This window comes from Dromaius novaehollandiae, chromosome 5 (genome assembly GCF_036370855.1).
Source record: "Dromaius novaehollandiae isolate bDroNov1 chromosome 5, bDroNov1.hap1, whole genome shotgun sequence".
NCBI classification, from domain to species: Eukaryota; Metazoa; Chordata; class Aves; order Casuariiformes; family Dromaiidae; genus Dromaius; species Dromaius novaehollandiae.
Genome location: NC_088102.1, coordinates 69,008,781 through 69,034,278, shown reverse-complemented (window position 1 = coordinate 69,034,278; position 25,498 = coordinate 69,008,781). Strand labels below are relative to the sequence as shown.

The 25,498-nt window shown below is 52.5% G+C and overlaps 3 protein-coding genes across 6 annotated transcripts in view; 2 read left to right on the top strand and 1 right to left on the bottom strand.

The window, feature by feature from the left end:
• Positions 1–3,328, top strand: part of PHRF1 (PHD and ring finger domains 1) — a 32,684-nt gene extending 29,356 nt beyond the window's left edge. For all 4 annotated transcript variants that reach the window (XM_026108066.2, XM_064513175.1, XM_064513174.1 and 1 more), the window contains exons 15-18: positions 41–117; positions 726–986; positions 1,323–1,451; positions 2,333–3,328. In XM_026108066.2, the coding sequence (XP_025963851.2) occupies positions 41–117; positions 726–986; positions 1,323–1,451; positions 2,333–2,467 (602 nt within the window). In that variant the 3' untranslated portion in view covers positions 2,468–3,328. The remainder of the gene's footprint in view (positions 1–40; positions 118–725; positions 987–1,322; positions 1,452–2,332) is intronic.
• A 107-nt stretch (positions 3,329–3,435) lies between these two features.
• Positions 3,436–15,790, top strand: LOC112987937 (malignant fibrous histiocytoma-amplified sequence 1 homolog). Its single transcript, XM_026108050.2, has 11 exons — positions 3,436–6,225; positions 7,323–8,202; positions 8,839–9,130; positions 10,385–10,571; positions 11,776–11,966; positions 12,070–12,557; positions 13,360–13,517; positions 14,071–14,230; positions 14,752–14,822; positions 15,222–15,328; positions 15,666–15,790. Exons 1-11 carry the CDS (start codon positions 6,069–6,071, stop codon positions 15,681–15,683), a joined length of 2,709 nt encoding a protein of 902 aa, XP_025963835.2. The 5' UTR covers positions 3,436–6,068; the 3' UTR covers positions 15,684–15,790.
• Positions 15,791–16,494: 704 nt separating this feature from the next.
• On the bottom strand, positions 16,495–20,106 carry IRF7 (interferon regulatory factor 7). The gene is made up of 8 exons (XM_064513378.1): positions 19,856–20,106; positions 19,578–19,740; positions 18,821–18,980; positions 18,416–18,730; positions 17,951–18,337; positions 17,314–17,691; positions 16,873–16,991; positions 16,495–16,764 (listed from the first exon to the last, which is right to left on the bottom strand). Exons 1-8 carry the CDS (start codon positions 19,867–19,869, stop codon positions 16,618–16,620), a joined length of 1,683 nt encoding a protein of 560 aa, XP_064369448.1. The 5' UTR covers positions 19,870–20,106; the 3' UTR covers positions 16,495–16,617.
• Between the last annotated feature and the right edge of the window lie 5,392 nt (positions 20,107–25,498).

Below are 25,498 nucleotides of genomic sequence, written 5' to 3'. Positions count from 1 at the left end.
TCTTAAATACTTTCTCTTTTTCTTCTCTTGGGGAACCTAGGGATGCCGTTTTACAGACTTCAGAGAGCGAAAGAAGGGGCCTGGAAAGCTGAGGACTTGAACCAAACATTAAATCAGGTGCAGTTAAATGAGCCTCCTCCAACCAATTATATGATTCCTGAGCCTATGTTTCCTGATCTAGATTCCTCTCAGGTTGGTTCCTTTTCCAGCAGCCAAGTGTCGTGGAAGGCATCCCACCTCATCTGTGCCCTCATTGTGCAACACCCTCCTCTCATGGCAGAGTTCTTCTGCGTGCAGTACATTTCATATAGCCCGCACACCTCAGCAGTCCTCTGCTCACTTAATCTTTCAAGTGGTCCTTACAGTTGAAGAAGCACATTTTCCTTTTATCTTGCACTACATGTGCAGCTTCTATTTCCAGCATTTTCTTGACTGAAAGATCGTGCTGTTTGAGAAGCTGTGAACTATTTGGCTGTCAGGCTGTAAAAACTGACCTGCTGGCATGGGTTTGTGCCATCAGTCTTTGCGCTGGTGGATGACAGAGACAACACTGAGTGGGGCAGGTGCCAGTTGCTGTTGCACAGAGACCTAGTTGAGGGACGGGTCTTCAGCCTCTCTGGTCCAAACTAGTAATTACTTGTCTGCTTCAGTGGATAAAAGTTGTTCTGAAAATCCTGGCCCGATCCTTCTAAGTACAAGCATTTATGAAATTGTCTGTTTCACAGGTGTACTGTCAAAATATACCTTTGACGCCACCTCTGCCCTCAAGCCTTCCCCCCTACGCACCCGTCAGCCAGCCCACGGTTCAGTTCATCATGCAGGGCAGTCTTCCAGCGCTCGGCTGTGTGGCAGGGCAGAGCTTGACTCCAGAGCCAGGCAGCCTGGCTCCTGCGTCTGAACCAGGAATTCAAGCGGCTTCTATCGGAAACGCAGAAGAAAAGGTGAAAGCGCCCAAACCTCCAGTGGATAAAACAAAAAACGAAGAAGTGAGTGAATGCTCTCAAGTAGCAAACACGTAATTAGAATTAGGCATGGAAGCTGCATTAAAGACGCATTCTTTAACTGTAGAACATTAAAAAACCGCATCCTTTAAAATACAGAATAACTTTATGCCAAGCAGGGGTTTCTTATAGCACAGACTGGTTTGTTTCAGAAATGCAATTTACAGTGAAGGAGATCAGTTTATGAGGCTAGCTCTTACTTGGCTTGTTGAAATTGTGAAATGAGTCTTAATTTTCATTGTTAGCTCACTTCTATTAGAACTAGATTTGGAAAGCGTTCCCTGGATAACACAAGGTAATGAATTTCTCTTTGCTGTGTAGTACATGAAGAAGCTTCACATGCAGGAAAGGGCTGTGGAAGAGGTGAAGCTTGCTATTAAACCCTTTTACCAGAAGAGGGAGATAACAAAGGAGGAATACAAAAATATTCTGCGAAAAGCAGTGCAAAAGGTAAGGTGACAGTGAACTGAAGTGGAGCAGCTGTACAGACAGCTAAATAGGTGGCAGTACTTTGAATTGTAAACTTTGAATTGTACAGCAAAGACATGCTGTAACTGAGTAGCTGATCTTTGGACTCTAACTTAGACTCCGCAGTCTTCCAGTGAAGCAGGAGTTGCTTCAAGCAGGGCAGAATGTGCCATTTATGAGCTGCTGCACTGTTCCTTTTATATCATCTTTTCAGTGGCTTAGAACATTGCTAAACTTAAGCTGCCTGTCCTGAAGCATGACGTGGCATGTGTCTTGGGAATGGTCTAATCTTTCTTGTTATGAACTCTGGTCAGAAGGCTCAAGCTGTTTTTGATGATAAGTTAGAAAATACTTTGCGTGTTAAAATCCGGTAATACTTCCCGTAATGTCTGTGTGCTGTGGAGGAGGGCCTTGCAGTTTATCTGACATTGACTTTGGTCTCCAGTCTTAGTGCTGACCAGATTGTGGTTTAAAAAAATACCTGATGAGCAGGTGAACACGTGATCTTGTGAGAATGATTGTGTGGTCAAGGCAGTTAAATGACACCTCAGAGAGCTGTACCACAGAGAGGAAGAAACTGGTGTGACTTTTGCTCAAATGCATTTAGACCAAGATCTCAGTTGTACATTTTACAAGTGACCATGGAGGGTAGAGCTAGAGTTAGTGCAAGGTTACTGTAAACCAGGCAGGTTGAGAGCTGTCTTACCTGTGGGGTTTTTTTTTGTTTTGTTTTTTTTTGTTTAATGCCTTTGCAGCAATCAGTTCGGCTTGGAAGCTTAGGGAGTCCTGATCGTTTGTCTGTTATCTGCCTGAACTCTTACAGTACCGTAAACTGGCCGAATGCCTTTTCTAATCCCTTGTAGATCTGCCACAGCAAAAGTGGAGAAATCAACCCTATGAAGGTAGCCAATCTGGTAAAGGCATATGTGGAAAAGTACAAACATATGAGGAAGCATAAGAAGTCTGATGGTGAAGATGTGCGCGAAGTGGAAAACTGAGAACGAGCCAGAGCCAGCATAACTTGGACTGAACTTGCTCTGGCTGAGAACATTATTCCGGAGCGAATGATAGATCTGCAGTTGCATCTCATTGAAAACAAAGTGCAGAGAAGCAAGATGCTAATAGGATTTATTTGCTGAATCTACTTTTGAATTGTTTCCATATGGGAATGAACTTGGGGTTTTTTTGTTTTTTGGTTTTTCTTTTTTTTGGTTTTTTTTGGATTACCTACAGATGTACAACTAAATAATCATCAGATGCCTCAGACCAGCAGAGTAATTCCAGGGGAAACTCAGAAGAGATTAATGTTTGGACTCCCAAATTGCTACAGTTTTCAGGGTTACTTTAATGACAATTTTGGGCTGTGCACCTGTCTCACTAAAAGTTTGAAACTGGACACCACTTTTCATATACAGTATATCAAGAACTATATACTGTTCCCCTTGTGTTTATTTATCAAATATGGATTGTCTTTAGAAACTCCTGATTTGATACTTGAAATGTGGTATTTTTAGCCCGCTCGATGGTGAGCGAAGCTTTACTTGCTCTGTCATTTGGGGATTGCAAAAGTGAGCTAACCTTTATAAATTGACTTCAGAAACACTGCTCAAGCTGTGGTGTTTATTTACACTTTGTTGGAAGTATCTTGTTAGTGAAAAGTTTAATTTTGGGGTGGGAGATTATGTTGCACTTCTGTAAATAATGCACTGATGGCTGGTTTGTGTCTGCCTTTCAGGAGAAAAGAAACAAAAAGCAAACGTCGTGAATTTTCAGTACAAGCTTGAGGGATAAAGTGAACTGATGTACAAAGCAGAAATGTGACAGAATTTATAAAGTTATTTTGAATGGTTTTAGTCCTACGGCAGGTGTCATTTGTTTGTCTTACAGCTGCCTCTTTCATTGGCTATCCTGTCCTTGCACGCTTGGCTCTTACAGGAGGAGTACTGGGTTTCTAGAAGAGGATTGGAGTTGGATAAGCAATTTTTCCTCCTCCTCTGTAGGAGGACTGGTTTACATCTGAAGCAGCGAAGGAGACAGGCACTTGTAATGACTTCATCTTGCTTTTTTTAAAAGTACTCCTTGTTCACATGCACTGCAGAGCGACCAATCTTTTTTTAAGTGGACATCTAAAAAAATAGTGACTGACAAATACATTCAGCACCTGGCAAAAACTATCATTCCCCATATTCCTATGTTTAGGAAGAGCAAAAACATTTAATAGGAAAACTGAATAGAGAAACAATAGGTTACAACTCAGAAACTGCCTTTCCCTTCAATGGTAACTAAATACACATGGCCCCTTGGAGCAGACAGTAAAAAAAGCTGCTTAAGCGAGTGCTTCCTAACCTCTTAGAGCGCATTTGGAAACTATTCTCGAAGAGGATAGTCTTGTTCACTCATCTGCAAAAAGCCAGCAATTGGGGTCTCTTAATTTGCTTTTTAAAAATTATCTACCTTTGAACTTTTTTTTTTCCCTGGTGAGCCTAGGAATAGCTCACAAATACCAAGACCTCTGATCGCTTGCTGGTATTCCTAACTCTTCAGTGACCTCTGATTTATAGCATGAGCTTCCCTGCTTGCCTATGGTAACTTTGACTGTGGCTCCAGGTAGCTGGTTTGGAGGCTTTAGACAAGCCTGTGCACCAGTGCTGGGTGCACTGGCAAAATGCCTCTCTTGCTCCTGTGATTCACTGTCCTAGAGATGTGCTGAGGGACAAACCCTGGGCTTTTTGGAGGTGATCTTCCCTGTCTCAGGGGTTCCCTTTCATACAGAGAGGAAAGACAACAGATTGATAACTTTTGGCTTTCTTCGGAGATTTTAGAACAAAGCCTCTTGTTAGACGTGTTATTCTCCATAAAACTGCAAAGGAATATCTGAATGAAAAGTGAGTTTTAGTTTTGAATCTTAAACTTGTAGAGTATATACCTAGCAGATGAGTGTGGGGTTGAAAATATAAACACTCCTGATTAGATTTCTTGACAAAATAAAGTTCAGAGACCTTTATGGTAATACTGGCACAAGATTAAGCAAGCGTAATCTGGTTGTGAGTAAGCTTAGGCTGAAAATGAGGAGCCTTCAGCTTTATCAGAGGGAATGATTCTGGAACGATCTGCCACCCAAAATAAGAAAGAGTAGCTAGTTTGGAAACACAGCTTGACCAGATAATGGAAGGAATTACGCTGTTAACCAGGAACACCATTTCAGTCTTTTTTGCTCCTCTGAGTGAATCACTAGTTTAAATTACTGTTTGGTATTAGCTTTGACTTAGCAGTAAGAATGACAGCCTGTTTTAACAGGAACCAGAAAGGCATGAACTGTAAGAACTGTTTAATCTCAGTCACTTTTGCATCTGACATTGCCTGGAGGAGAGAGGAAGCAGAAAAATGCACGTTGTGCAAGTGCTTTCCCTGAAGTTGCATGAGCAAGAGTTCCGGTTCATTCTTTCCTCCTCTCTGTTGTTAAGATTAAATCTATCACATAGGAAGCCAGCCCTTAGGTGAGGTAATGGGAAGTTATCTAAAAATGCTGCCTTCTGCATGGTCCATGAAACAGGTTTTGTAGTGTACTGCATATTCTACTTTTTGTTTGTTTGTTTGATGTTTTTTGTCATTGTTTTTTCTTCCCCCTCTGGGTGACCCTCTTGGATCAGGTGCTGCCACCTGTTTAATGAAAATTTTATTTATTCAGCCCATGCAGGACTTGAGTAGAGTGACTTCCTGCTAGTGTCCTTCCCCTCCTCTACAAGAACAGCAGTAACACCAAACAGAAGCTCCTTTAGCAAAGGCACGCATGGCTCTGTACAGAGCGGACACTACAGCTGCTCTGCTACTGTCTTTATCTCATAGGTGACCTCCATCGCTGCCTCCTGGACATCACTGATGGCCCTAGAAGAGGAGGTTTTCCTTGTAGCAATAAGCTCTCTGGGTTTTGGAAGGCAGCTCTGAAAAAGGAGTGTCCTGCCCTTAGTGCTTAGCGTTTGCTAGGCTCACGGGTGCTATTGCGTGTGTGGGTAGGAAAGCTGGCGTAGAGCTGGGTAGGCTCCAACCCTGGGTGGTGAAGGTGGGGTCAGCACTGCCCTTGGCTGGGTTGTCCCAGTTCATCCCATCTACGAGCCGCGTGCCACGCTGCTGGCCGTGGTTTGTATATTTAGGACTGCTGGGTGTAGAGCCTCGCTAACCAGGCGGGAAGTTGAGCCAAGGTTCTTGCATTTCAAGGAATGACCCTTTCCCTTGGCGCTCCGTCGCTTTGGATGGCATGTCACACGCCAGGATCTCGGTTAGCTGCTGATTTCTGCGTGAGGAATGATTCACAGTCCTTGAGGTTCGCACGTCGGTAGGAGAGCCTTACTTTGCCCACAACAGGGATTCAGAAATGATTAGATTACTCTGCATTTCAACTGTTCTTCTGCTAAACGAGTGTAGGAGAAGAAAGTGCAAATAGCGGAGGGCGTGAGGAGGAGCAGTTCCTGAGCCCTCCACGTTGCGGGCAGCTGGAAATAAGAGGCTGGGATCCGTCTGTCTCAGCGCTTATGTAGTGAGTTAGATTTTGATTTCTGGCCAGAGGTGCTTGGGTGGTTGGGGAGCTGCCCTGAGGGATGGATGGATGGATGGAGAAGGAGAGGGTGGGGTTGCCAGGCAGGCCTCGGGAGGCGGGGAGCGAGAGGAGGAAGTGAAAGGAGGAGGCTGAGCGAACTGGAGGATCTGGTGCTGGAGGATTTGGTGCTGCGCTGCAGAGCCATGGCCCAGCCCCGAGCCTGTGAGTAGCTGCCCCCGGCTCTTCCTGCTGCATGTGGGGCCCCACTTCAGAGCTGCCTGGGAGCCCTTTGGCTCCTCTTTTTGAAGGAGCGAGAGGAGAGCGGTGTGTTTAGGAGAGGGTACAATCTTTCTGTCCTGGGAGGCTCGGTGCCCGTTCCAGGTTTACATGGCAGTGCTGAAAGCTGATGAGTCGCTCCTGAGCGTGGAGCCTTGCGCAAGGAGATACCACATTTGGTGTCACTTGGCAAGGAAGTGAAACGAGGGGAAGGAAGGAGAGGGAAGCAAGCTCAACTTTATTTCGATTTAGTGTCATTCTCCCCCGCCCCCGCCTTCGCATATGCGAACCTCTCTGCTCTAAATACCATCCCTTTGGGGCTGGCCTGGCTTCACCGGCCACGTGCAATTCTCCTTTCCCACTTTGTCCCCGTATGGGACCCTGGTGACCTCCCGATGTACTTGCTGACCTCCTGGCCGGCAGCAGCTCCTCGGAGACCTGTAGCGTGCGTCTAGAGGGCGAGGATGTGAGAGAGGGAAGTGCCCGAAGTCAACAGCCCCGTCTTGCGTGCTGCGGTCTGGGCCCCGGAGTGGGTGGCAGCGTGGGGGCTGGCTCGGCCAGTTACTGGGAACAGCTCTGCCCTGCCAGCCCCGTGCTGGGAGCGGAAAACTGCTGTCTTCAGATGAGACGCGTCTGCTGCTGGAGCTCCCGTGGTGTTTTAATGAGAAAAAAGCCGATAACGTGGCTCCTGGGTTACTGGTCAAAATCTGATGGGCACTGTTTCCCCTGCTGCTCCCAGTGTCCTCAGTCCCAGCCAAGCCCCTCGTGCCTCTGCTTGTCCTGCTCTCCTGAGAGCGCACAGGAGTTGTTCAAGCAGCAGGTTGAGCCCCAAGCTGTGGCCGTGCTGTTCAAACAGCTCCTCTGTTTGGCCTCTGCTTTTCTCTCACTGGGCAAAATGATCTGAAAGCTGTGACAAGCTCAAAGGAACCAGCGGTCTGCCATCGTAAGGGTGCAAGTCTCCCTCCCAGCAGGCAAGAAAGCAGGCCGACGGCCGAGTGTGCGGTACCTGGTCCTCAACTGCCTTTCCTGTCCCACGTGTCCAGGTCAGGAGCAGGCGGAGGGTTTGCGCGAAGTGACGCTCTCTACGCAGAGGCTGCGGGTGCTGCCTTCAGCAGTCCTGAGCAACCCCGTGCTGGAGAGCCTGGACCTCGACAGGAACAAGCTCAAACACATCGCCGGCATTTCTAAGCTTTGCAACCTGAAGAAGTTGATACTGTCCAAGAATGAGATTGTGGACTTTCCGGACGAAATCCAGAGCCTGGTCTATTTAGAGAAGCTTGAGCTGAATCAGAACCAAATCCGGGTCATTCCGGAGGGGGTTTTCTCCCATCTCTCCAGGCTCAAACACTTGCGGCTGAACAACAACCGCCTCTGTGCCCTCCCCAGGGACCTGGCAGCGTGTCAAGGCAGCCTCCAGTATCTCAACCTGTCCAACAACCTCTTTCGAGCCTTCCCCCAGCCTGTCCTGCAGCTGACGAGCTTGCAAGAGCTCCACGTGCAGAACAATGCTCTTCGCCAGCTCCCCAGGGAGCTGTTTCAGGGGCAGTCCCTGAAAATGTTCAAGGCCAACGGGAACCCGCTCAAGGAGCCTCCCAGTGAGGTGTGTGCCGGTGGCATCCAGCAGATCCTGAATTACTTCACGCAGCTGCAAGACTGTTCGGGGCAGGAGGACAAGAGGGTCAAGACCATGTTCCTGGGGGCTTCGCTGGCAGGAAAATCCACCATTTGCAAAAGCCTGAAGCAGGGGCAAACCAAACTGGTGCCCAAGGAAGAGCGAACAGTTGGCATCGAGATCAGCGAGTTCCGGATCGAGGACTTCACTTTTCTCTTCTGGGACTTTGCTGGCCAGCTGGAGTATTACATGACTCACCATGTGTTCATCACCCCGCAGGCACTCGTCATTCTTGTCATCAATCTCCATATGTAAGTGCTGTGCAGGTCTGAATTCATAGTGGGCGGGAGGAGAAAAACAAGTCTGGGTTGGGGACTCTTCCCTCTGCTCTGGTTCAGTCCATGAGACCTAGACGTCTGTTCTTTTCTCCACCGGAGTAACTAACTCCCCCGCTTCCCCTTCCTGGAGATCACACTTTTTATTAAACCACTAGATCTGTCAGCACCTTGCCTAAGCCCTCTGTTTTGAGAGGTTAGGGAAGTATTGACTTTTTATGTGAGAACTTACCCCAGTCTAAATGGTCTCCACCTCTGCTTTCTGCATTGAAAGTACCTCTACAAGCCCTCGCTTCTCTTCTAGTGAGCCCTGAAAGCAGAAGGAGCATCAGGCTTGGGCTTTTTGATGCAGAGGGATGCTCTCCTCCACAGCAGAGCCACTCTGCTACAGCCCCCAGCTTTAGCCAGCTTAGCTTAGGGAGAGGAAACTGGTAGCCCTGGGCTTGCATATGGCCCATGGCAACATTTAGAGATGATCTGGGCTTTTCTCTAGTCAATCCCTGGGACAACGCAGGGCATCGCATTAGGCCTGCGCTGGTGGGAGCTGGCTGAAGACTCAGAGCGGTGGCTGTGAATTGCGTGGGATTTTCTTTTTTCCGGCTCCCTCCGCAGGTACCAAACTACTGATGATGCCTTCAAGGACCTTGTGGGTTTCTGGATCAACAACCTGTTCATGCGCGTGCCAAACTCGGTGGTGCTCCCTGTGGGGACCCACATCGACTGTTGCCAGGAGGGGGAAGTGGAGGAGAAGAGGTGCGACATCATGTCCAGGATTGCGGCCATGCTGGAGGAGAGGAAGAACAACCTCTCTCACTTCATCAACAACCTGGAAGGCAGCGAGGAGTCCGAATTTTACGTGGACCAGTGGGAGAAGCTGAAGGAGATGGAGAACTGCACGTTAACGGTAGGGCTGAGGTCAGCAGAGATTTGCTGCAGCCGTAAGGGAGCTGGGCAAGCTCTCGGGGTTTGGGTTTGCCTTCTTAGGTGGGTTTAGCAGGGTGGCTGAAGCCACGGTGGTTCCTCGCTGCCTGCTTTCACCTCTAGCAGCAGCTGCCGACCCCACTGCTGTGGCAGCAGAACGGTGCCCGTGCCCAGGCTGTTGTGGCTCACAGCCTGGCGTGTTAACAGCGACAGTCGCCCGTTGCCGATGAGTCGGGCTGTTGCCTGCAGCTGCTTGTGTGGCTGAGGTGGAAGTGGCAACTGCCCACAGCTGGGCACGCAAACAGCAGGGCAGTCACTCCCGGTGGTTCTCCGTCACTTCTTGTGCCGGGCTCGCTCTGGCTGTGGCTTGTAGCAAACGCCTCGGGAGAGGTATGCTTTCTTTGATTGCTTGGGTGTTTTTTTGTTTTGGTTTGGTTTTCTTTCACAAATCTGCAGTGTTCCTTTTTTGGTTTCCTGAGGCATTGAGCATCCTGAAGTCCTGTAGCAGGGAGTAACGCAGATTAACTCCTTGTTGTGTGACGGAATATCTCCTTTGGCTCTTCGAAGGAGAGAAATATTAACAAGACATTTGCAACAAGACTTGCAAAAAGGCTCTTGCAAGCCACAGGGTGCAGGTAGCTGCCTTTCTGTGGACTGTGCTAGAGAGCTAGAGACACGGGGAGGTGCCCTTCCCGTGACGGGGATACAGCGTCCAGCTGGACATGTCTCCGTGCGTGGGCAGCTCCCCATCCCTGCTTCCTGCCAGTCGGTTATTGTGGAACCACAGAGCAGCCCCGGCGGGACGGGACGTTAGGAGGTGTCGGGCCGACCTCCTGCTCTGAGGTGGGTCGGTGGTGAACTCAGACCAGCAAGCTCGGAGCTTTGCCTGGCCAGGTCCCGAAAACGTCCGAGGATGCAGACGGCACAGCCTCGCTGTGCAACCTGTTCCAGTGCGTGGCTCACCCCACGGGGAAAAAGGTTTCCTTGTCGAGTTAGGTATCTGCTGTTTTACGTATGATCTTTGGCTCTCGTCGTCCTGCCATGCACTTCCGTAAAGAGCCTTGCTCCACCTTCGCAGTAACCTCTCAAGTACCAGGCGGCTGCTGCTAGTCCCCCCCTTCACCTCGCAGGTTAAAGCAAAAAAGCCTCCTTACCTCACCTTCCCTCCAGCGCCCCGACCACCGTGGAGGCCTCTGCCGGACTCGCTTTTGGTAGGCACGTGCTTCCTCTGTTCCAGGTTTTAGACTGCGTTCCTGTCAACTGCACCGATCACCGTGATATCAAAAAGCTCGAAGCCGTTATTCTGGAGCACGTGAGAAACGAGGAGCTCTTTCCCGAGGTTGTCCGGGTGCTGCCCCCCGTCTACAGGCAAGTGGAAGCCGCGATTGTGGATGTGGCGCAGAGCGAGGAGATGGCAGATCACGGTGAGAAGGCGGCGCCTTCCTCGTCCCCCGCACCTCCCTGCAGGGGCCTTGCTGGCCCGCCGGTGAGAGAGGCTGTCTGGTCTCGGTACCCGCTGGCCCCTCTTGCCTGGAGGGGCAGTAACGCGAATCTGCAGCGTTATTGCTGGAGTAGTCCCCTTACCTGCTTCTGGTTGTGCTATTTGCGCCCCAAGTTGCGAGCAAAGTCTGTCCGGAGCCAGCTGAGAAAGGCTGAGCTCAGGACTGGCTCAGAGCTCCTAGGCGAGGTGGTACCTGGGGGCGAGCCGCTACGATTGCTTTTACACGGACTCAGAGGACCCGTCCTGTCTGAGCGGTGTTATTGAGCATCTGCCCCAAAGGCAGACGTCTAGGGAGAAGCATAAAGAAAGGACAAGCGTTCGTTCACCTGAAGGCTCTGCCAGCATCTGGCGATCTGCGGCTTGGTGTGCCCTGATGCACTCAGTTGTCCGTACATTTCTTTTCATTAACTCTTGCTCTTTCCCCCCTCGGCCCTGTACAAGCTTTTAAAATCCCCAATGTCCTGCAGGAGGGAGCTCCACAGCTCCAGTGCGCGTTGTGAAAAGCAATGCTTCTGTTTGGTTTTCAAACCAGTGTCCTGCTAACCTTATTTAGTGCCCCTGACCAGGTCTAGCCCCTCCTCCGTCTCTCCCGTGGCTTCACAGGCAGCCTTGCCTCTGCACTTACATACCTAAAGCAGGCGGTATGAACACCACCAAAACTTGCTGTTCTCTCTGGCTCCCTTGGCTGCTGCAGGATCAGAGGGGGCAAAGCAAGCTCTTTCCTTCCAGGGGAAAAGCCCAAGTATTCAGTTCCACATATAGCTGCCTGTCTCCGTATGTTCTCCGCATGACTAGTGACAATCTGACATTTAACTTGCAGTCAAAGATCTTCTAGCTAGAAACAAGCCTACACTTTGAAACACTGAAAAAAGTGTTAGCCTCGTTTTTCGGGAGCTCTGCTGAGGTTCTAGCAAGCCGTCAGCTGCCTTGCTACAGTGGGACGGCTGAGGGTGGGCAAAGCGTTTTGGGGCGCAGCCACTGAGCAGCGTTCTGGTCCCAGCTGCTACCCTAGGGACGGCATGGTCTGTTTGACATGCGGTATTGCTTGCGTTTGTTGGCTCTGTAAAGTGTCTGCCTTTGACTGCTGGCTTAGGAGATATGGTTTGAAATCCTGTGCCTGCCTCCAGGCATGATGGACCTCCAGTACCTCCTCAGCAAACTCTCCCATCGAGAGCATCTGGCCAACCTGGGCAGAGAACTTCTCCAGGATATCTTGCGGTACCTCCACCGCATCGGGCTTATCATATGGTATGAGGAAATCAAGCATCTGGAGAACACGGTCTTTCTCCAGCCTACCTTCCTCATAAGCATGTTCAAGGTGAGTGTGGGTCTTCTCCGTGTGGCCCAGGTCGTAGACAGCGCCTGCAGTTTTGCTGTGCTCCTCTCATCGCAGCCCCTTCTCTCCCTTCCTTCCCACCCAGCTCCTCGTGAGGTACCGCCTGGTCCAGCAGCTTGAGAGCATCTCTGTGGACACGCTCATAGGGGAGCACTCCACCATCAGGGACAGGTCCAACTGGGTGTGGACCTTCAAGTCGAAGGCGATGCTGTGCCACCGGGCAGTGCGGGCTTTGGTCAAGTACCAGCTCTATTCGGAAGGGATGCAGGACATCTTTGAGGAAATAATGGGACACAAGCCCCACGGAAGGAGAGGGAAGCTCTTCAGCCTCCTGGAGCACTTTGAGATCTGCCTGGAAGTGAGGAAGGCTGAAGCTCTCAACCCAGAGGCCGGTGAGTTTGTGCCTGGGAAGCCATGGGAGGCAACACAAGGCCATGGGGAGTCCTGGTACTTGTTCCCAACCTACCTGAACCAGACCGAAGAGGTTTCTGAGGTGTGGGGAGGAGATCACCCTGAAGACCTCCACATCCGGGCCTATTTCTCACCTGAAATACCTGAGGGCTTCTTTCAGAGGTAAGCAATAGTTTCTAGCTTGTGCTGAGGTTGTGGGCTGTTCACCGGCTGGTCCGTTTGGGGGTTGCTTGACACAGAGCTGGTCTGACTGTCGACAGACCCACAGCTGTTGAGGGAACATATCAGTTCAGGCACTGGGCTGGGACTCGAGACCAGAGGTGGCTTTTCAGCTCTGCCATGGTCTTGTGGAGCCCTGGACAAATCCTTTCGATATTCACTGCCTGCACACGAACAAAGATAACGCTCTTTTGTTTCACCTTTCACCTGAGGTGGGTTTTTTGGCAGGGATTTGACCACAGGGTTAGCCTATCAGCGCAGCTGGGAGAGGTCTCTCAGGCCCACCACAGCAGAGAATTGAGGAGGGCCAAGTTTCTACTGGTGCTGTGACTAGTTGCACTTCTGGAAAGTCTCCTGCCTCTGTGGGCTTCTTCTCTTGGCTTGCGTTCAAAATTCGTCTGACTGGCCAAATCCGGAAGCAGCTCTTGGCTTAAGAAAGAGGCTTTTGACTGCTGTTTTTTGGAGAGGATGGAAGAAGGTATTGGGAATGAGGTGGCCTGACTCCTGCTCTAGCACTAGCCTTAGGAAGCTAGTGAATTTGCTGTAACGGCTGATTGTGGGCCTGGCGTTTAGCCCTAGCTCCTGCTGCTTGAGCAGTCGGTAGGAGAGGGTCCTCCTTCAGCTTCGACATTTGTTTCAGCTGAAATTGGTTTCATATTTTGAATTCCACCCAGTGCCACACTTAATGTTGGAGATAACGGGGGAGGGAGGAGGGCGGTTAAATCCGCGGGCAATCTCCTTGCAGGTTCCTGGTGAAAGCCTGCTCCTTCTACTCCACGCACTGGGTGGCCAAGGTGACCTGCCTGCTCATATGCAATGGCAAACCCTTGCTGATCAAAGAGAACAACCAGAGAGCCTACAGCTACCTGGAGCTCCGGTGCAGGAAGCCAGCAGAAAGGAGGGGTAAGAATCCGGGTCCTCGCCTTGCGCCCTAGCTGCCTCCTGCGTACGCGCGCTGCGTTGCTTCGTGGCTCCCAAGGACACGTCTCCCCTTAGCCCACCCCACCTCCGCTCCTCGGGGTGAAGTTTCGCAGAAGGCTCTGCAGCGTGCCCTAGTCTGGCCAGGGTCCTCTGAAGCGTCAGCAGCTCAGCCGAACCTTCCCCTTTCTCCCCGAAACTTGTTCGTGGTTCCGCGCTCGAGGCATCAGATGGAAGTGGAAAGACAAATCTTTATTTCTCACGAAGCAAGTAGGTCAGCCTCTCTCCGGTCCCTAAGGGTCCTGGCAGAGTGTGCTCTTGGTCCGTGTCTCCAGCTCCGAGCCATAGGACCGTACGAGTTGAGGAACTCTCTCCCCGTCCACGTTTCCAGGGCCCCGGGGAGCGTGAGAGACCCAGCTGCTGCAATCGCTCTTGGCGCGGTCCGAGGCCTTGCGTCACCCCCCGGCCGCCGCCGTCCCGCCCGCCAGGCAGCTGGGGCGGGCGTGAGTCACCGCAGCTTTCTCCTCCCGTCCCACAGAATTCCGGTTTGCCTGGGACTTCCTCGTCGCCATCCTCTTCATCGGCCAGAAGCTTTCAGAGGAGTGGCCGGGGCTGCACGTCTGCGTGAAGACGCCTTGCCGAACTGCCGGGTGTCCCGCGGAGCTTGTGTGGCCGGACATGGATGGCAGAAACATTGTGTGCGTACGGGCGGTGGCCCTCGGAGCAGAGGGCTGGCGCCCGGTGGCTGTTGCTGCAGGGCCGGTGGGACCGAAGGGCTTTTAAAAGCCATGTGAGATTAGTTGCAATACTTGCCAGGCCCCGTGTTGTCCTCCTGGATGCACCAGTCTGTCCCTTGTGGTAACGGTTCACCGCATTTCATGGTACAGGATACCCGAGCAAGGGAAAAAAAGGTGAAAAAAGCTGGAACTTGGGTGCTCGGGCATAAGGCACGTGATGTCCTCGCTGACCCCCTGCCTGAACGGGGACTGGGCAGTGCCCGATCCCCCAGTTTCCCAGAGCAAGCTGAGCGCGCTTCCCTGCCCGGGGCACAGGGACACGTGGGTGGCTCGGCAGCCCTCCTGCCGGCTGACTTAAGGAACCGTGTCCAGAAGGGCCAGCATGGAAAGAGGGAGCCTTTTCAGGGATTTTGGCAGCATCTAAGGCGGGTGTTGAGGGCAGCTCCTGCTCATTCCCCTTCTGTGGGCTCTTTCCCTCGCAGGACGAAGGAAGAGGTTAAAACCTGTGGAACGTGTGGTCATCGCTTCCGAGCAGAACTGCTCTTGCCCAGAGGTGAGGGCAGCGTTGGTGGGTTCGGGCCGCAGGGCAGCTAGGGGCGGTGGGCGGAAAGTCACTCCTGCGTCCTGCGTGTGGGAAGGGCAGATCCGCCGAGGGCCTGGACCGGACCAGGAGTAGGGGATTAAACGGGGAGGCGGGCTGGGAGGCACAGAGAGGCACGGGCACCTCTTATCCCTGACTCTGAGGGCAGCGTGGGGTGGGAGGCTGGTCTCGGGTCCCTTTCTTGAAGCAATTACTCCGAGTTCTTCCAGAGCGGTTTTCCTCTCCCTCTGTGGGATCAAAGAGCCTGTCAGCAGTGAGCTTTCCTGGCCTTGCGAGGGGGTAAATAACTGCTGGGTTTAGCGGAGCGAGGCTGCTGGACAGCCGACACCGCTCCCCTTTCTCCTGGCGCAGTGCCCGAGCAGCCGGCGGCTCCCCCGGCGCAGCCCCCCGTGTGCTACTACGTCACCAGCTACGGCACCACGACCTTCGGGCCCAGCGACGTCCGCGTGAACCGGCAGGTGAGGTGCATCCCCGGGGCGCGGCCCCCGCCTCTCCCGCCCGCGCGCCCCGGGGGGGTTCTGCTCCCGGCCCGGTGCCGACGACGACGGCTGGGCTCGTGGCGCGCGCGTCCTCTTCCCCCCCGTCCCAAACTGAGCGGGAGCAGCCGCTTCCAGCCCCCGGCACGCGCTGGCTCGGCCCCCGTTGGACTGGTCCTAGCTAGGGTCCCCGGTTTGGACTGGGCTCTAGCTCTGAGGGTCTCGCTGGAGGAACAGCCCCCGCCACGCTTCCCGGTGATCAGCTGGCCCTGCGCTCCCTGGGGTGCTTTGAAGCCTAGTTACCGTCTTCCTTTTTCAGAACATCTCAAGTGAGTAACGGGGCCAACGAGGAGGCACTTGTGGAAGAAGAATTGTTTTAGCCGTCCTCAACGTGCTTTGCTTCCTGGTCTACAAGTTCCGTTTGCAATAAATATCTCAACAATGCATGGAAAGTCACTTTACTCAGGTGTCAGGGGAAGGAGGGGGGAGAATGTGCCTGTTGTGGCCTGGGTACCAGCAAGAGCGGGAGCAGAGGGCTCCTCTCCCAGCACTAGCCTTGCTCTGTCCTGCCCCAGTGTTCCCAGTGTCTTCGGAGGGGCTGGAGGTCTCGGGTGGGTGGTGGGGGCGGGTGCCCAGGCGAGGGGTGGTGGGTATGTGCTCATCCTCACAAAGGAAAAACTCAGGCTGCTTTAGAGAGGCTCAAGGTCAGTGTCGGGAAGGGATATGTACCAGTAGACAGGATCTGGGTTTTTCATATATACATGTATATTTATATTTTTATATTTATATATATATATATTTAAATGCATGAAACCTAAGAAAATAACTCTGTAAATGGCTACGTTCTATGCAAAAATGCATATGAACAGCTGACAGCCCGGCACAGGCCGAGCCCCGCTCCCGTCACCGAGGCCAGGACTTTGCCGCCCGTCGTAGCCCCACGGGGCACCGTCAGCCCCGGCTCGCGGAAGACCTGCTTCCCGGGCACCGGTGCCCGTCCCTGGCCCCGCCGTGGCTGCCTTCGGTCGGAGGGCTGGCAGCAACGGCGACTGCTCACCCTCGGAGGGAGGACGGGTCGCTTCCGGGACCGGCTGCCCACGCGGCCAGGTTTTTGAGCGGCCCCCGGCCCAGGCGGGCTGCTCCTGGAGCCCCGGCCCTGCCTCGCTGGGGTCGAGAGCCGCCCCGGGGGTAGCGTAGGCGGGCGCGGGCCGCTCGGGGCTCCCCGAGATCGCCTGGGTCTCGCTGCGACGCTGCCGCCGACGCGCGGGGCCTCAGTCCAGCTGCATGTTGTACTGCTCGATGAGCTCGAAGAGGCTGAAGGAGTCGGAGAGCTGCAGGCTGAGGCTGCGGCTGCGGAGGGAGGAGGCGCCTTCCCGCAGCACCTGCTCGTACCAGTACTCGCAGAACTTGGGCACCAGCTGCGGAAGCGCAAGGCGCAGCGTTTGGGGCGGCCGCCGCGCGCCCTGGCCCGCCAGCGGCTCCCCGCGCCCCGGAGGCTTTGCTTAGGCGGGCGGGGGCTTCCTCACCTTCACCAGGATGAGCTTGGACTCCTTGGGCTTGGCCTTGGAGAAGCACTGCCCGAAGCAGAGGAAGATGGTGAAGTCGGGCGAGCGCTCGCGGCGGTAGTCTCGGAAGTCCCTCAGCTCTGCGAGAGGGGTTTTAGCGAGCGAGGCGGGGGCGTCGAGGGGGCACGGAGGGGCTGGGAGGCGTTGGATGGAGCACCTTCTCGCGTGCGCCCCAGCCCGTGGAAAGAGGGACCCGGATTGACCGCTGCGGCCCGGCCTGCCCTTCCCCGCCATCCCGTCCTCCCTTGGAGGCTGGTCCCCGCCATCCCGTCCTCCCTTGGAGGCTGGTCCCCCCATCCCGTCCTCCCCTGGAGGCTGGTCCCCGCCATCCCGTCCTCCCCTGGAGGCTGGTGGCCACCCGCTCCCACCAGGACCTCGGTGCCCCGCGCCGGGCCCCCTTACCCGTGCAGAACTCGGTGAAGTCGAAGATCTCCGTCTCTTGGTTGCGGCAGAGCACTTTGGGCGAGAGGTTGCCGACGTCCAGCTGCCTGGACAGGGCCCAGAAGACCTTGCACTTCTTGAGGCGCTGGGCGTAGATCTTGTTGTCGCGCTGCTCCAGCAGCAGCCCGGTGTTTTGCAGCAGCTCCTCGGTGAAGCGCCGCTGCTTCTGGTCGGCCAGGCCGGCGGGGCTGGGGAACTGCACCAGCCAGGGGAGGTCCAGGGCCACGGCGGGGTCGGCGGTCTGGTAGGCCAGCAGGCACCGGCTGCTGCCCACCTCCTCGCGGTGGAAGAGCTTCCCGCGGTAGAAGATGCTGACGTCCAGGTTGGGAGGGATGCCGCCTGCAGCGGGGGTGAGGAAGGCTTTGCCCGCGCTTTGGACCCCCGCGTGGCTCCAGCCCCGCTCCCGGGGGTCTTGCTCGCTGCCTGTCCCCTTGGCCAGCACCGTGCCCCCCGAGCCGGCGTCCCACCACCGGCGCGGTGAACCCAGCAACCCCGCGACAACCAGGCGAGGGTGCGCGGCCCGCCGGAGCGGAGAAGGACCCAAAACCCCTTTCAGACCTCAAAAGCGGCTGGGAGGGGGCGGCCGCGGGGCACCGACCTGCGTTCCCCTGCAGCAGCACGGCCTCCGGAGCCGCCGGGCAGGGAGCAGCCGGCGGCACCAGCCCCGCGTCCCGGGGAGCCGCCGGCACCTCCCAGGGGCTCCCGGCCGGGCCGTAGAGCAGCACGTCGTCCGGCGGCAGCTCGGCGAGGACGGCGTCCAGGCCCGGGGGCCTCACCTGCAGCGCGTCCCCTGTGGAGGGCAGATGAGCGGCGTTGGGGCCGGCTGGACGAGGGGCCGCGGGTGCGAGCGTCCTGGCGCCGCGCTCACCCGCGATGCTTTGCACCTCCAGCGGGTCGGCGGGCGCCGGGGCGGCCCAGGGCGGGAGCGCCGGGGGGCCGGTGCCCTCGGCGGGGCCGAGCGTCTCCTCCACGTAGAGGCCTTCTCCTGCGGGCAGAGGGGCGGTGGGAGGCGGCGGGGGGGGCCGCCAGCCCCCGCGGTGGCACGCGGGGCACCTCGGCTTACCTGGCGCTTCGTCCCAGGCCGGCGGCGGGTGGCCGAGGTCGCACTGCTGCATCACCCACTGCAGCGCGTCCAGCGGGGCCTCGGCCAGCTCCGCTTTCACGCTGACGCCGGCGGCGGGCGGTGGGGGGCCGAAACGCCCCCCGTCCCCCGCTTTCCCGTCCCAGCACCTGCCCGGGGGGCCGTTTTCCAGCGACAGGTCTCGGAAGTCGACCTCCAGCTGCGGAGGGGAGCACCCCATGGGGCTCGGCGCCCGGGTCTGCCGGCGCCGCGGGGCCTCTGGCTGGGCGTCGCGGCGTCCGCCGGCCTCGGGGGGCTCTGCGGGGGGGGGGGGAGGGTGTCGGCGGGTGAGCGTGCGGCGGGGCGGGCATCGCCGCCGGGCGTCCCCCCCCCCCCAGCAAGCCTCACCGGCGACGGCGTAGACCTTGTGGGGGTCCTCGCCGCTCTTGGAGCGGTCCTCCAGCAGCACAAACATGCGGGTGCTGTGCAGGGCGCAGCGGAAGTTGGTCTTCCAGCGGGCCGGATCCTCCCGCTCCGCCTGGTAGCGGCCGCTGGCCTTGGCCCAGTCCTGGGGGGCGGCGTTAGGGCGGCCGGGGGGCACCAGCACCGCCGGGATGGGGATGGGGATGATGGGGGTGGTGATGATGGGGGTGGGGATGGTGGGGATGGGGATGGGGATGGGGGTGATGGGGATGATGATGGGGATAGTGGGGATGGTGGGGATGGTGGGGATGGTGGGGATGGGGATGGTGGCGGTGATGGGGATGGGGGTGGTGGTGATGGGGATGGGGGTGGTGGTGATGGGGATGATGATGGGGATGGTGGGGATGGGGATGGGGATGCTGGCAGTGATGGGGGTGATGGGGATGGGGATGGGGGTGATGGGGAAGGTGGAGATGGGGATGGGGATGGTGGTGGTGGTGATGGGGATGGGGGTGATGGGGGTGGGGATGGGAATGGGGATGGGGGTGGGAATGGGGATGGTGGGGGTGGAGATGGGGATGGGGATGGGGGTGATGGGGATGAGGATGGTGGAGATGGGGATGGGAATGGTGGTGGTGATGGTGGTGATGGAGATGGGGATGGGGATGGTGGAGATGGGGATGGGGGTGGAGATGGGGATGTGGGGGTGGGGGTGGTGGTGGTGATGATGCTGGTGGCCTACCTTGAAGATCTCCAGGTCGCTGCTGGAGAGGTCCTTCCTGGCGTTGTGCTTCCAGGGCACGCGGAAAGCGGTGCGGGCGCCGTCCAGCCAGCCCAGGCCCCGGTACGCCCCGCTGCTCACCGCCCGCAGCAGCCAGGGCCCGAAGCGCAGCGGCTGCACCTCCCTGCGCCGGGCGGCCCGTGAGCGCGGGGGGCGGCCGCACGCCCCCGCGGCGAGCCCCCAGCGCCCGCCGAGCCTTCCTCCTCCTCCTCATCCTCCCACCCCCCCCCCAGCCTTACCCCTCGCTCTCCATCGCCGCGGACCGGGCTCGGGCGCAGGTGCCGGCTGCGCCCCGCGTTTCCCGTCCGCGGCGGCTCCTTATAGCGGGGGCCGGAGGCGGCTCCCCGCGGCCTCCCCGGCTTCCTGGAAACCACGTGCGCTGCCCGAAAGTGAAAGGGCCCTTTCAGCCGCGCCGAAACAAATGATTGCTATAAAGCAGAAAAAAAAGGCTGGCGGAGGGGGCGGAGGGGCGAGGGCACCTGCTCCGGCAGCCGCGGCGGCTCCGTGCATCTTGCTCTGGGCCAATATAATCCACCCCCCCGCAGCACGGCCGCATGCATATATATATATATATATGTATATATATATTTTTTTTAAGGCAGGATTTCCTCCTCGAGCAGGAATGCCGGCCTGCCCCTGCCCCGGGGCGAAACCAGCCCGTTTCGGTTGGCACCGCTCGCTCGGCGCGTGGGAGGCCAGGAGGCTGCGATGAACAACAGCGAGGATAATTAAAAAAAAAAAAAAAGAAAGAAAAAAAAAAAAAGCTGTGTTGCAATTTTTTTTTTTTTTTTGCAAAATTTTGCAAAAAATTGCAAAAATTCTCCCAGGCGGCCGCCCGCCTCGCTGCCCGCCTGGGGCTTTCCTGGGCCGCGGGCTCAGCACCGCGCCTGGGAACTCCCCTACCCCTTCTCTTTTTTTTTTTTTTTTAATATATATATATCTATCTTTTCCCACCTTTCCTTCTTCTTTTTCAGGCCTTTTAGTTTCCATGCGGGGCGGCCGCGTGGCCGAAATCACCCGGCGGCCCGAGGAGAACCGCCCGGGCGCGGGAAAGGGGAAGCGCCGCGGCCCCGGCGCCTGCAGCTGCGTTTCGGGCCGCGGGGCAGAAAGAGGCACCGGCGAGGTCGCGTTTCCCCAAAAAATACATAAATGGGCAAGCGCCAGGCTGCGGCGCGTTTTTTTGTCTCTCTCTTTTTTTTTTGTTAAGATAAAACAAACAAAAAAAAAATAACACCAAAACCCCGCCACGGAGGTTTGCGGGAGTTTTGCAAACGGGCAGATTCGCTGCCCCGGGCCTTAGCGGGGATGTTGGTAAGGCAGGTGCAAAGCTTGCGGGTTTTGGGGGCTCTTTTCCCCTTTTGCGTCTCGCTTTCCGGGAAATTTCCCTCGCCCTTCGAGGAACTTCCCCCCCCCTTCGCTTTCGGCGGATTTGCTCCCCTGCAGGCCAGGAAATTTCCCCTTTCGCCACGGTTTAAGCCCAAACTGACAGCGTGGAGCCCAAACAGACTCGGGTGCAAAACGCTTCAATCCCTGCTCCAGGTGCCCCGCGGCTTTCCGGGAGCTGCCCGCTTCCAGGAAACTTCCCCTCTGCTTCCAGGAGCTTTCACCGCTGCTTCCTAGGATGGGCCCCCTTGCTTTCCAGGCGTTTTCCTCCTCTGCACTGCAGGAATTTCCCTAGTTTGTTTGTTTTTTGTTTTTTGTTTTTTTTTTAAGGGAATTTCAATGTTGCTTCCCGGGAATTTTTCCCGTTTGCGTTCCAGGATTTCCCCCATCGCTCTCTGCAAAGCAGCCATATTATTTTCTCCAAACGCCTCCGTTGCTCTTTAGGAAATTGCCCCATTGCTTCCCAGGAAATTTCCCTTAGACTCCCTAGGGAATTACAACTTTTTTCTAGGAAACGTCTCCTTTATTTCTCGGAATTTTCCCCGTTTGCACTTCAGGACTTCCTCCAGGGTTTCCTAAGGAATTTCGTTGTTGCTCTCTAGGAAACTTAGCCCTGGTTTCCAGGGATTCCCGTACGGCTTCCTAGGAAACCACCCCTGCTGCTGCCCAGGAAAACTGCCTCTGCCTCCCAGGCGATTTCTCCCTGGCTTTCGAGGGATTTTGCCCTTTCTGCTTTCCAGGATTGTTTCCGTTATTGCTTTCTAGGAATTTCCCCTTTTTGCTTTTCAGGAAAGCGCTTCTCTTTGGGGGAGATTCCCCTTTTTTTTTTTGCTTTCTAGGAATTTCCCCCCTTTTCTTTGCTTTCTAGGAATTCTCCCCTCCCCTTTTTTTTGCTTTTAGTGTATTCCTACCACCTCCTTTTTTTTGCTTTCTAGGAATTCCCTCCTCCTCTCCTTTTTTTTTTTGGGGGGGGGCCTTTAGGAATTTTCTCCCTCCCTCCTTTTTTTTTTTTTTTTTTTTTTTTTGCTTTCTAGGAATTTTCCTCCCCCCTTTTTTTTGCTTTTTAAGCATTCCCCCCCTTTTTTTTGCTATCTAGGAATTCTCTCCCCCCCCCTTTTTTTTCCTTTCTAGGAATCTTCTCTTTTTTGCTTTTAAGGAAATAGCTTCCCTGGCTGGGAGATGTCCCTTTTTGCTCTCTAGGCATTTCCCCCCCTCCTTTTTTTTTATTTAACTTTCAAGGAATCCCCCCCCCCCTTTTTTTTGCTTTCTAGGCATTCCTCTCTTCTTTTTCATAGAAATTCCTAGAAAGCCAAAAAAGGGGGAATAAATCCTAGAGAAAGAAAAAAAAAAAAAAAAAGGATGAGGGATTTCCCAAAAGCAGAAAGGGACATCGCCCAGAAAGTGAAGCTATTTCCTGGAAAGTTAAAATTTCCAGGAAGAAAAAAAAAAAAAAAAGGGGGGGGGAATTCCTAGAAAGCAAAAAAAATAAAATTTCCCTCCTTTTTTTTTTTCACTTTCTAGGAATTTTTCCTTTTTGCTTTTCAGGAAATATCTTTAGTTTCTGGGAGATTTCCCTTTTTGCCTTCTATGAATCCCCCCCCTTTTTTTTGTTTTCTTGGAATTTCTTGCTCTTTTCCTTTTTGCTTTCTAGGAATTTTCCCTTTTTGCTCTCCAGAAAAATAGCTTCACTTTCTGGGAGAGGTCCCATTCTGCTTTGTAGGAATTTTTCCCCCTTTTCTTTCCTCTCTAGGAATCCCCCCCCCCATTTTTTTGCTTTCTAGGAATTTCCTCTGGGGGGGGCTTTTTTTTTGTCTTCTACGAATTTTCTCACCCTTCTTTTTTTTTTTTTTTGTTGCTTTCTAGCTTTTTTTTCTTTTTCTGTTTTTTTTCTCTCCAGGAATCCCCTCCCTTTTTTGCTTTCTATGATTTCTGTCAATTTTTTTCTCTCTAGGAATCCCCCCCTTTTTCCTAGAAAGCAAAGAAGGGGGGGATTCATAGAAAGCAAAAAAAAAAAAAAAAAAAAGGCGGTGGAGGGGGAGGAATTATTCTGGAAGGCCAAGAAAAGGGGGGGGGGGTCCTAGAAAGCAGAAAGGGTCAAGTCCCAGAAAGTGACGCTATTTCCTGGAAAGGCAAAAGGGAAACTTCCTAGAAAGCAAAAAAAAATAATCCAGGAAATAGCATCACTTTCTGGGACTTGACCCTTTCTGCTTTCTAGGAAACCCCCCCTTTTTTTCTTTGTTTTCTAGGAATTCCCTCCTTTTTCTTTTTGCTTTCTAGGAATTTTCTGCCCCTTTTTTGCTTTCTAGGAATCCCCCCCCCTTTTTTTTTTTTTTGCTTTCTAGGAATTTTTTAACTTTTTTCTTTTTCTTTTCTTTCTTTTTTTTTTTTTCCTCTGCTTTCTAGGAATAATTTTGCTCCTAGCATAATTCCTAGAAAAATTCCTAGAAAGCATAAAACGGAGAGGGTTTTTTGTTTTTGTTTTTGTTTTTTTGGTTCCTCCCCCCTTTCTATTTCTTTTTTTCTTTTTTTGCTTTCCAGGAATAATTTTACTCCTAGCATATATCCTAGCATAATTCCTAGAAAAATTCCTAGAAAGCATAAAAAGGAATCCCCCCCCCCTTTTTTTTTCTTTTTCTTTCTAGGAATTTTTTGCCGCCCTTCTATGCTTTCTAGGAATTCCCCCCCACACCCGGTTATGCTTTCTAGGAATTTTTTGCCCATTCCCAACATTTTTTTTTTTTTTGCTTTCTAGGAATTTTTTCACCCATTTTCTGCTTTCTAGGAATAATTTTGCTCATAATTTCTTTAAAAAATTCCTAGAAAGCATTAAAAGGTTTTTTTTTTTTGCCTTTTTTTGTTTTCTAGGAATTTTTCACCCCTTTTTATGCTTTCTAGGAATAATTTCGCTCCTAGGATAATGCCTAGAAAAATTCCTAGAAAGCATGGGGGGGGAGATTTTTTGCTTTCTAGGAATTTTTCACCTCCTTTTTATGTTTTCTAGGAATCATTTTGCTGCTAGGATAATTCCTAAAAAAATTCCTAGAAAGCATTAAAAAAGGGTTTTTTTTTTTTTTTTTTTTTTTTTTGCCCTCCCTTTTGCTTTTTGCTTTCTAGGAATGTCCCCCTCCCCTCCTTTTTTTTATTTTTCTTTCTAGGAATTTTTCTGCCCCCTGTTATGCTTTCTAAGAATTTATCCCCCCCTTTTTATGCTTTCTAGGAAATTATTGCCTCTTTTTTTAATGCTTTCTAACAATTTTTCTTCTCCTTGTTAGGCTTTTTAGGGATTCCCCCCCCCCTTTTTTTTTTTTTTTTGCTTTCTAGAAAATAATTTCTAGAAAAATTCCTAGAAAGCATAAAAGGGGGAGGGGGTTGCCTTTTTTCTTTCTTTTTTTTTTTTTTCTTTCTAGGAATTTTTTTATGCTCTCTAGGAGTTTTTCGCTCTTTTTTTATGCTTTCTAGGAATTCCACCCCTTTTCTTTGGCTTTCTAGGAATTTTTTCACCTTTTTAGGCTTTCTAGGAATTTTTGCTCCCCTTTTTATGCTTTCTAGGAATTTTTCACTTTTTTTTTGCTTTCTAGGAATTTTTCACCACCTTTTTATGCTTTCTAGGAATATTTTTGCTCCTAGCGTAATTCCTAAAAAGCAAATTCCTAGAAAGTAAAAAAAAAAATAAAAAAACACCAAAAAAACCCCACAAGGGCAGAATATTCCTAGAAAGCATAAAGGGGGGTGAAAAATTCCTAGAAAGAAAAGAAGAAAAAAAAACTGTTTATGCTTTCTAGGAATTTTCTAGGCATTAGCCTAGGAGCAAAATTATTCATAGAAGCATAAAAAGGAGGTGAAAAATTCCTAGAAAGGTTAAAAAGGGGGGGGGGGCAAAAAATTCCTAGAAAGCCTAAAAAAGGAAAATTTTTTGCTTTTTTTTTTTGCTTTCTAGGAATTTTCGCCCTTTTTATGCTTTCTAGGAATATTTTTAGTAATTATGCTAGCAGCAAAATTATTCCTAGAAAGCATTTTAAAAAAAAAAGGTGAAAAATTCCTAGAAAGCAAAAAAAAAAAAAAAAATCCCCCCCTTTATGCTTTCTAGGAATTTTTCTGGGCATTATCCTAGGAGCAAAATTGTTCCTAGAAAGCATAAAAAAGAGGTGAAAATTTCCTAGAAAGCAAAAAAAAAAAAAAAAAAAAAAAAAAAGGAAAAGATTCTTAGCAAAAAAAGAAAGGGGGGGGGGGCTGTTCCTGGAAAGCAAAAAAACAAGAGCAGAACATTCCTAGAAAGCAAAAAAAAAAAAAAAAAAGGGGGGGGGCAGGATTCCTAGAGAGCAGAAAGGGTAATGTCCCAGAAAGTGAAGCTATTTCCTGGAAAGCTAAAAAGAAAAATTTCCAGAAAGCCAAAAAAAAAAAAAAAAAAAGAAAAGAAAAAAAAGGAGGGGGAAGAATCCCTAGAGAGCAAAAATATAAAATTCCCTCCTTTTTATTTTTGCTTTCTAGCAATTTTTTCC

Bases quoted from the DNA above. Each gene is read 5' to 3' on its own strand.
- LOC112987937 (XM_026108050.2), top strand. From the start codon at position 6,069: ATGGATGGATGGAGAAGGAGAGGGTGGGGTTGCCAGGCAGGCCTCGGG. The intron at 9,131-10,384 runs GTAGGGCTGAGG...CCTCTGTTCCAG, and splicing joins TGGAGAACTGCACGTTAACG to GTTTTAGACTGCGTTCCTGT. The intron at 10,572-11,775 runs GTGAGAAGGCGG...GCCTGCCTCCAG, and splicing joins CGAGGAGATGGCAGATCACG to GCATGATGGACCTCCAGTAC.
- IRF7 (XM_064513378.1), bottom strand. The intron at 18,338-18,415 runs GTAAGCCGAGGT...CTCTGCCCGCAG, and splicing joins GGCCTGGGACGAAGCGCCAG to GAGAAGGCCTCTACGTGGAG. The intron at 16,992-17,313 runs GTAAGGGGGCCC...CCCCTCTCGCAG, and splicing joins CTTCACCGAGTTCTGCACGG to AGCTGAGGGACTTCCGAGAC.